The 10,331-nt window shown below is 37.3% G+C and overlaps 1 protein-coding gene across 1 annotated transcript; it reads right to left on the minus strand.

The window, feature by feature from the left end:
• Positions 1–397: 397 nt before the first annotated feature.
• Positions 398–8,874, minus strand: LOC594186 (small ubiquitin-related modifier 3). The gene is made up of 4 exons (XM_030980848.1): positions 8,746–8,874; positions 5,571–5,618; positions 4,299–4,376; positions 398–3,074 (listed from the first exon to the last, which is right to left on the minus strand). Exons 1-4 carry the CDS (start codon positions 8,761–8,763, stop codon positions 2,943–2,945), a joined length of 276 nt encoding a protein of 91 aa, XP_030836708.1. The 5' UTR covers positions 8,764–8,874; the 3' UTR covers positions 398–2,942.
• Between the last annotated feature and the right edge of the window lie 1,457 nt (positions 8,875–10,331).

Consider the following 10,331-nt stretch of genomic DNA (forward strand, 5'->3'; position numbering starts at 1 on the left):
TCCCTTTCTGTGTCCATCTCTCTTTCTGCCTCTCTAACTCTCCTGTCCTGTAACTTCATCCGCCTTTACCTTCCGCTCTCCATCTCTTCCATAATCATGAATAAATTATGTGCCTAAACATTGCCTTACAACACTTCAAGTCTTTTTATCAGTGCTCGTAACAATAATAATTGTTATCTTCTGACCATCATTATTTTCTCCCTCTCTCTCTCTCCCTTTCTGTGTTCATCTCTCTTTCTGCCTCTCTATCTCTCCTGTCCTGTAAATTCCTTTGCGTTTACCTTCCACTCTCTCTCTTCCGTAATCATGAATAAATTATGTGTCTAAACATTGCCTCACAACACTACAGGAGTCTTCTTACCAGTGCTCATATCAATAACAATTGGACTCGGCCGGGTAAGATACTGAAATTCACTTTATTAAGACATGCAACAATAACAGTCTAAACTAATTAATATTACAAAGCTACGTGTTCAATCAAAACATGGTTCCATTTTCTTTGATTACCAAAACAAAATTATAAAAAAATACTACTAATAATGATAAATGAGAAACTTAGCAGTGACGTTATGAGAATGAAATGTGAGAAGAGCAACAGCAAGATGCATGCATTTTCATGTGACTTCTATGAAGTCCCCCCCCCCCCCCTCCCCCAAATGGGGTGCTGCAGTTGTTGCTACCTTATCAGATACGTTGTGTCTGTGTACAGGAGTTTCCCCTCCCCCTGACCATGTTCCTTCTGGCAATTAACAATGGCAAAGGAGTTTTTGTGTTGGTCAATGTTGCAGCCCCAGTTTTTTCTCCTCGACTGAGAACCTGTACCAACGTCTGCAAGCGAAGAAATTTGGAGAAAAAATGTCATTGTGTACACATCTTGCCTCAGCAGAATAAAAAAGGGATACCTCGGGCAATCTCCTCTTCCTCTCTGCTGAGGCAACTTGTAAACCACTTTCTCCCAACAACCAACAAGGCATATTGCATCGCTTAAAAGTCCCCAAGTCACAAGAGTCTGAGTTTTAAAAGCACAAAGTGGAAATGGTGCAACTACAGGTAGGTATTAAAGAAACGAGCTGCCAAATAATCCTCTATTTCATCTCGCAAATAATTATCAAAAGTCTATTATTCATTTAACAACAAAAACAACAGTCATGATAATCATTAAATCCAAATAATAAGAGTTTAGACTGTAAAACAAAATCATGAGTCAAAACATTGATGAGAGATGGAAAATGGAACCTAAATGTTTCATCTACATGTAAAAAAGGGCATTTTCTAGCCCCCAGCCGAAAAATACAAATTTACTTTTTCTTCATTTTTTAAGAGACATCTTACATTCATTTAATTAGCAGCATCATTTCAGACTTTGGACGAGACATTTAACAAATGGCACTTGTAAAAAAAAGAAATTAAAAAAAAAGGAACAAGAAGAATGAAAAAAAGTCTACCCACTGGCAGCATATCAACACTTTTTACAGAAACTAAGTATGAATTAGGGTGAAAGAAATAATGTCTGTGGATTACACATGCTTACAGATTCAAAATATATTACAAGAATATACCTGCATAATTCAAACCGTTTCCCCACAAATTCATTCTCTTTTAGTGCCCGCAATTCAATTTACATGTAGTTTTAACAGGGTGGGAAAGGAGAAGCTCAAAAAATGGCATCAAAATTTAAAAGAAAATCCCCCACTGAATGTGCAAGAACTGCAAATGATACATTTCTCGAAATCGGAAACTTTTCTGTTAGTGTTACTAATTCCAGCAGCATCGTACATGTAAGTGGTAAATACTATCATTAGAATGCTTATCATTGCTAGTGGACATTTAAAAAAAAAACATTTACATGAACTTAAGATTTAGGGATAACCATGGCATTGCATAATTCAAAACTACCTTTATAAAGCCAATGAAGAGCTCTCAGACAAGTTAAGAGAACGGATGATGCTCGAGGATTGCGCTAAATAAAAAGGAATTGCGCGTTATATGCGTCTGTGCACTGATAATCTGTAGCCCAATATATACACACAAGCATGCAAGCATTATATTCTAGTCACTAAATGTCTTCCTCCTCATATAATCAAGAACTAGTCAATACAAAACTGTCAATGAGCTGGCTTGCAGAGGGGCTAGACTTTACAAGAAATGAAAAGCCTATATCAAATGAGGGCTGTTGTATACATCGCATCTATTCGATCTCAAAATATTTTTCTTTTCATGACAAAAAATGGAAAATATATGCTGTTAATTGTATGTTCAGATTTTGTTTGGTCAATTTACCTACGATACAAAGTGATTTCCATAAACACCATTGTAAAGCTACCGTAACTGGACAAAAAATGGAGTGCAACATTCATAATATTGTACAGATTTTTAGATTGTCGCAAGGAAATTTATACACAAAAAAAGAAAGGGGGAATACCCACAACCTACATGTACAATACATGTCAATGAGTTAGACACCTGCAGCTACACAATGTACGATATCACTCTTGCCAATTGCTATCACGTGGCAAGATGCCCACCAGGTCACAGTCCATATATTTACAAAAGAGATTTTTTTTGGCAATCCGAGCGAGAGTTTGGCACCGTAGAACCTAGGAGATGACTTGAGATACGGTAAGCCAAGAAATAACCAATAGTTTGAAAGCCGGATGAATTCTTGAACAAGGTAGGCCCAACGTGTCGAGAGCACCAAAATCTTGGCACGCTGTATCAGAAGCATTCAATAAGGAGCAATTTCTTGGAGTGTTTCGGTAGATTGTCTAGGGAGCTTCATACCCTAGGCATAATAATTACTGGGGGCTATTAAATAGTAGTGACCGTGATGAGCTCTCTTGGACAGCACTTCTTGTGGAAATGCACATGTAGGTTGTGGTCTAACTGGTGGAACTAGTGTCCGTCTCCATCCATCTCAACGCAAAGAAGGGCCGGGTCAGACCCTACCCCCTTCCACCAGTCTGCTCTTGGTATGCCTCCAGCTGGTCCTCATCCTCCATCTCGAGAGACTCCGGTGTGTCATCTTCGTTTACGGGCTGTCCGTCGTATCTGAAACGGAGCTGTCCCCTCAAACCCTGAAAAAAAGGAAATAAGATCAATATATCAGAATGAGAAGGGGACAGGTAGAGCCCAGTTATAGTCGACTTTTGTTTCATTTTTTAGTCTACATGTATCTTGTGGTTATCTTTGATCATTTTACAGGAGAGCATAAATTATTTTTAATTAGCTAAAAACTAGAGACCATACAGTCTCATGCCTAAATGCCCTACTATCATAATTCAGTGAATGGAATCTGCCCATATCCCTTTATGGCTGCCTGAATGCATCCGGTGATTTTTTTTCCCCTGTTGCATTTTTGTGACCACTACTTCTCTAGTCCCACACATCGATTCCAAACATTATCTTGCAGCTGCAGTGTCAAAAATCACTGCACCGTTTCGAGCCGAAAAAGCCACTTTCCCAAAGACATTGTACAAGAGAATTATGAACAATTACTGTGAACCGTAACCATTACTTACACATCCATTAAATAAATTAATAAGAACTTCAAGGAATTATCTGCTATAGGATGCTACATCCTATAAAATATTATATCTGTAAAGCGCTTAGACACATCATTGATGTATTAAGCGCTATATAAAAGCTGAATATCATTATTATTATCCACAAGCCAAGTTTCTTAGCTCATATTGCTGGTCCCCTCCCAGGTTGTGAGGACAACAAAAAAAAGCAAGCATTTTTAAAGCCCCACTGCACTTCTTATAGCTACTTGCGCCCTCTACACAGCCAACAATGCCTAAGCGATACCTATTGATCTCCCATGATGCCCTTTTCCTTATGTTAATTGAGAGCTGATTTGATGAGATAACCACCTGCCAGTGACCTTGCAGGGAGGTCTAATCCCTCCATGCCAAATTGGTGCAGAGGGGCTTTTAAATTGTTAACTTATCAAACTACATTACAAAATGAATGTTAACACTACTAGATAAACTGAATAAATTTAAGAAAAGCATGTTATAATGAGACAACTTTCACGACAAGCATTCCATCTTAAAGCCCTGCTGTCCTACTTGTAGCTACTTGCTCCCTCTATATAGAAAACTTCCCCAATCAGTCCCTGTTGGTCCCCCATAATCCTCTTTTTCTTATGTTAGTTGAGAGCTGAGTTAATGAGATAGCCACCTGTCAGTGACCTCGCTGTGTGGTCTAATCCCTTCTGGCCCAGTAGTGTTGACGGTCTTTAAATGGTTCAGTTTACTATTGATTGATACTATTTCATGATTAGACTTGAGTTATACCTGCTTTTCCCTGTAGGCATCCATGAGTTTGGCCAGCTTTGTCCTGCGCCTGATCTTGAAGCTTATCGTTGAACCATCCTGTTACGAAAAAAAGAAAAGAAGACAACATTCTTACTTTGGTGCAGACTTGGAAGAATCATATTTATTCATCTATTTTAGAAACCGGTTCTAGGATGTAGGCAATCTAATGGGTCAAATGACACCATGTGACTGTGCATCATTCATTCCTACCGTACAAAAAAAAGTTCCCATCAAAAAGTGATAACCCAAGACTCAGAGTGATAATGCGCAGAGGAGATGCGTGTATGTTTATTGCCGACCATAAAAATTAAGATTCAAATGGCAAGGGCAAGAATGCGTGCATTATATTGTTTGGTTACGCTTGACGGTGCGTCACTTGGCATTTTGATCACTTTTATCTTGACTCTAATTCATTTTTCTGACCTGTTTTATATAAAATTAATAATTCTCGTTTTAAAGCTTTTGCATTAGTGAAATGCTCTGCACTCAGTTAATTGAGCCGGGAAATGAACTGAACAAGTTTTCTGCATAATCCTATCGTGACTGACCTGAATGGAGTGCATATTCACTAATGCACTTGCAAACATTAATTGTTGGTATACTTATACTTCAATGTGAAATCATACTACTTGTGTATTTCATTTGTGATGTCTTCAAATATGGTATGCTTACATCAACGTTTCAATGCAGATTGAATTTGATAATAACAGTAGGCATACTATAAGTTCTCATAAAAGTTTGATTAAAATCATGACAACTGATAATGTACATGTAACCCCAGACAAAAATATCTTTGCACTGTCAAGTGTCAAGGCTGGTCACATACATTGTGCACGTAAACATTTTGTATGAACAATTTGTTAACAATAAATCCTTCCGTAGAAAATGTATGATAGCAACTAAATTATGATCCAATACACCAATACGTCTTCTAAATGTGTATATAAAACAAATTTTGTTGTTATTGATATCAACCATTGACATGCGACCAGTAGTGTTCACTTGACAACTGGTAAAATCATCCCTACCCTAGTAACTTTGCATTTTCCTACAGTAATTGAATGTGTCCAATACAATGCTATTTGTGTTGTAGAATCTAATTTGGTATTGGTAATATTCTTTCTATTTGATCTCTCCCGTATCATCATGATTCATCTCTAAGAATTTGGAAAATAAAACAAATGTACTTCAAACTCTTTTGTTGAAGGACATTTCCCATCTTATTCAGTCTCAGAATCAAAGTATACTTACATCACCAGTTACTTTTAACTGCACATGTTCATTACTTGGCTTCACTTCCTGTAGGTGGTGAAAAAGAAAGAGAAAGAGAAAAATTATGGTTAATCGACTGATTCTGATTCTTTAAAAAAAAGGGGAAAGTTAACCTTGAAAATTTTGCCAGATACTTCTAAGCCATACATACGACAGTAAACCAAAGTGAGCTGGATATCACAACATGAGGATCCACAATGCACAAGGAGGATGCACAATTGCACATCTCAACATCCAGAAGTATACTGTCATTTCACCCAACCTGTAGTTGACAATTGGAATGAACTACCGATGACAGCAGTGAATACACCAACCATTAACAGCCTCAACTCAGAGGTTGATGCTTATCTTGCGACACACAGCTCAACAAGTTTAGTTATACATGTAGGCCCAGCAGGTGTTAATCATGTTGGGTTTTCCCACAGTCGTCATTAGTGCTGTAACATCACGGATATCTCCAATTCCGTTTAACCGCCTGTCAAAACCGGACGGTTTTCGGTTAAACGATTTATTTAAAAAAAAAAAAAAAAAAAAAAAAAATTTTTTTTTTTTTTTTTTTTGGCCGTGTGAAAAAGCAGGAAGGTGATTTAACTGAAGGCGCCGATTTGTGCTTGTGAACTAGTCAGAAATAATAGTAACAATGTCGTTTTAGAATAATGTGTAAGATCATTAAAGTAAATTAAAAACAGTAGAGGACCTAGGATAGAACCTTGTGGTACACCATGTGTTAAACTTGGATGAATATATATTGAGATCTATTACAAAGATTACTTTCAAACCAAGATGACAGACAAATTGGAGTGTTGTTCTAGTTTCCAAGTGGTAAGTCATCACACCGATTACTGAGCTGGGAGACATTGCCAGGCATAGTGCCAGGTGGAGGGGCATAAATCGAAACTTTAAAAAAAAAAAAAAAAAAAAAAAAAAAAAAAAAAAAAAAAAAAATATTAAAAAAAAAAAAAAAAAAAAAAAACGGGAAAACGAAACCGTCCAATTGAAAACGGAATCCGCCATGGGCGGTCGGATACCGGACGGTTAAACGTTTGACTACAGCACTAGTCGTCATAAAGTTACAGATTTATTCTATCAGGAAATGATACCATTGCACTGGTGCTTTTGATGGGTGGGCATTAGGCCAAATAAAATAAAAAATCATGTTTAGCTTCCCCGTCTGCTTTCTTTTTTGAGTCCCTCTGCTTCTTCTTTTTTTATAATGAAAAAACATGAAAATCATACTGCTAAAATACTGAAATAATGTACTTGCACTGAAATGCAGCTTGTCTCTTTCTAATTCAATCAATGACTGATTCAATGACGGAAAAATCCAAAAGGACATAGATAAACTAGACATAGACTGTTACTTCATGTCTAAAAAACACAACAGGACTGAAATATCAGACAATTCGTCGCTAATTCATGATATTTTGGAAACTATCATGTCCATCACTCTGAAGATAAAAAAGACAAGCTAGAGAGAAATTATCAAATTTTATAGACGATTTAACAACCTACTAAACGCATCATGAGGGGGGGGGGGATGCGTTCCAGCGTTACAAACGTCTCTAATCAGACGATGCACAAAGAACTTTAGCTTACAATCAGTGCATCATGCGGCCATGGGCAGATCACTCATCTGATCTCAGCCTCATTTTCTTAAGTTGGCGTCTAGCCTAGCCGACATGGGCCCTTAAGGTAAGCTATCCTTTGTTTTCTATTCGCTCAATGCTATAAGATATTTGTGTGAGGAGCAAGCCTGCTATTTTCTGTTTTTTCCGATACCAAAATTATGATATTTCAGTCAAACCGGAAACCCTCTATTTGTTATGATTTTTTCACTTACCGGGTAAGTATTTCACTGAACTTTTTTTAAAGTTTGAACAATTCTCATTATCGTCATATTTAAGGTACCGTACAAACTGGAAATTTATTCTGAGATGTTCGTTGATTTTTCTATGTGATTACAATGCCCTCTGTGCGTCAGTTTTCAGTTATGTGTGAAGTACGTCACCTGTTTGAAGCAGGACGTGTCAAAATCTCTGTGGTGTGACGTACATGTAATATTACGTATTGACTTTGCCATTAAACTTAACAGTAGGGGCGCTGGTCCCAGATATGAGGATCGTCCTCATAAACAAGGATATCCTCATAAACGCTCTGGGGGTTTCATGTTACAGAACCGCTCGCTGGCGATGCCAAAAATGGATTCCCCGGGGGAAAATAACCCTAGTTCACCATCTACTGTTATGGGTTGTCCGTCTTCCCAAGGATTTATTGCTCTTAATCTGAAGGTCTCTGTACAAAGTCAATGTAGACCTCTAAATTGCATCAAGAAAATCATTGCAGAATCTGTTTTTTTACATTGCCAATGCACCAATAAAAAATATGAGACCTCTGCAAAAATGCAGACGATTTTTGAGGACGCATCGGTCCGTGTTTACGAAGATGATCCTCGTTTATGAAGACGATCCTTATTCTCGCCCCAGCGCCCCTACTGCTTAAGTTGCGCTTAAGTTACGTAGGCCCTCGTGCAATTGAATTCAAAGCGAATCGAGCACATTGGCCAATGAGAGCGAATAAACTCACTGTAGATCTACAGCGCTCAATGCGCAAAGTTCTTTGTGCGATGATGGAGGATCTTTCATCTTTCCATCCTGCCAAAGTCAGATTGACAATGACTGAGCAATATCTCTCTCTCTCTCTCAGTCTCTGTTTTTGTCTCTCCGCTTGACTGAGAATTGAGAAGTTTGCAAAGTCACATCACAGAGACAGACTAGATCTAGACTTCTAGTCTACACCGTCACTATGTAAGTTCAACTTGTGCAAGAAGGTGCATTTTCTTAATTTTTGCTCTCCTTCGTTCTCAAGTAAACGCACCACTAACGGCAATAACATTAGCTCACTCTCACTCTCATTCTATTTCTACTAGTAGTATGCATGCAGTGCAGTATAATCTACGTGCGTTCAGCAAGTCAGTGCATTGGCCGTGTGAAGAGCGCTTTCATGCCGTTTATGCATGTGGGCATTTTGAAGCTTTTGTCACACGCCATTCCGAATTCGCCTACAACTTTCAAAGAAACAACAGCAAGACAAAATCATATAATAAGAGGATGGAGAACAGCACAATAATTGGATGAATTGTTCTGATAAATCTTACCTTGTGTTCAGTGGTCATGATATTTGTAGTTTGAGTTCTTGCAAAAAAACTGAAAATTTAAGGGGGTTGATCGTATAATTTGCACACACAATGAATGAACGCGGGTACAATTTTCTAATTGGACAACAGAGGGCAGTATTACTTTAATGGTGCGCCCTCAACGATTTGCACGTATCGATATGCGTTTATTTACATGTAACGCCTAAATATTTTCATTGTCATAATAATTCATATTCCATTTTTTTTTTGCTTAGTCATCAAAATAAACAGTGGTGAATAAAGAGGCGAGGGGATCATTCTCCGTTGTGTGCGTGTGCTCATTTGGATGTGTGTATTTATCTGAGCGTTTTACAGCAAATAATAGTTTTTATACATTCTATATATTTTGGAGAACCCAATGACTCATGAATACATAATTTTTCTTGTTTAACGTGTTAAAATTTATATATTCTATTTTTCAATTTCATTGCATTTTAAGGTTTCATTTTCATCTTTATTTTATTTTAGCTCATTTTATGTTATTTTTATTTTTTATTTAGTTCATTTTATGTTATTTTTACTTTTTATTTAGTTCACTTTATTATATGTTATCATTTTTTCTAATTTTAGTTATGTACTCATCCTTATAATTTATTTATTTATTTGTTGGTTCATTCATGAAGGTTAATTTTGATTCAAGTTTTGGTTTAATCATACATTTTGTTGCTTGTGGTTTAATTGGCCTCTTGGATTTTACGCTCCTGCCTCGGACGGGGGGGGGGGGATGTATCAGCCTATGAATATTATTGTTTTTTCAACACTTTAGTATGAAAACTGTCGAAATAACGCCTGAATTACCCCTGGATATTGCATTCATGAGAGATTAAACTTTGATCAAGCATGATAAAAAATAATTCTCAAAAGGGAAAAGAAAGAATAGGAGAAATAAATGAATTGATTGGCATGGTTGGCGCAGAGATTTTTTAACCGTTATCACGACAGTTTCTCAAAGTCGTCGAGCGCCACCTTGTGTTAGTATCGCAATGCAGTTGAGCAGATGTGTTGTCATTATCTCTCGAGCGGTATAATGGTAGATCCCTTATATTATTGCGAACTACTTTTTCACTTTTCAAACACAATCCATGTCTAAACGGCCAAATTACAATGATTGTTGATTTGCAGCATATCATATTTGGGTTGGTAGTATGTCATTCTTCCGTTCAATAATATTACTTTCTATTTTCTTCTGACTATATTCCGATAACAATCTACGGAACAAAAATTATGAATAACCCTGTTGTTATACTGAACGGGTGGTTGTAAATCATTAAATCATCTTAACGCTGATGACATTCTCTCCACCCCGGCCACCTCCGCTCAAGAACGCTTCGGATACTGTAGCCGGCGATTTTTTCAATAAGTTCATGTTGTGGGGGCATTTCATATTCAATGGGGAGGGGCATTTTCCCCACCCTATACGGAAAATTCGGGATCTGCGTCTGAAAAGTTTCGACCGATATTCAAGTTAATCTAGCATTCTGTTTTGGGGCAATTAAAAAAAATCCAAATAAAGTGTAGATGACATCGCTCTATCTCTTTACTTTTCT

Source organism: Strongylocentrotus purpuratus, unplaced genomic scaffold, assembly GCF_000002235.5.
Source record: "Strongylocentrotus purpuratus isolate Spur 01 unplaced genomic scaffold, Spur_5.0 spur5_scaffold_11, whole genome shotgun sequence".
In the NCBI taxonomy this organism is placed as follows: Eukaryota; Metazoa; Echinodermata; class Echinoidea; order Camarodonta; family Strongylocentrotidae; genus Strongylocentrotus; species Strongylocentrotus purpuratus.

What these genes read in the sequence shown, in the direction of transcription:
- LOC594186 (XM_030980848.1), bottom strand. An exon ending in AGTTAAAAGTAACTGGTGAT is followed by an intron (nt 4,377 to 5,570) that starts GTAAGTATACTT and finishes TTTTCGTAACAG; the next exon opens with GATGGTTCAACGATAAGCTT. An exon ending in ATGCCTACAGGGAAAAGCAG is followed by an intron (nt 3,075 to 4,298) that starts GTATAACTCAAG and finishes CCTTTTTTTCAG; the next exon opens with GGTTTGAGGGGACAGCTCCG.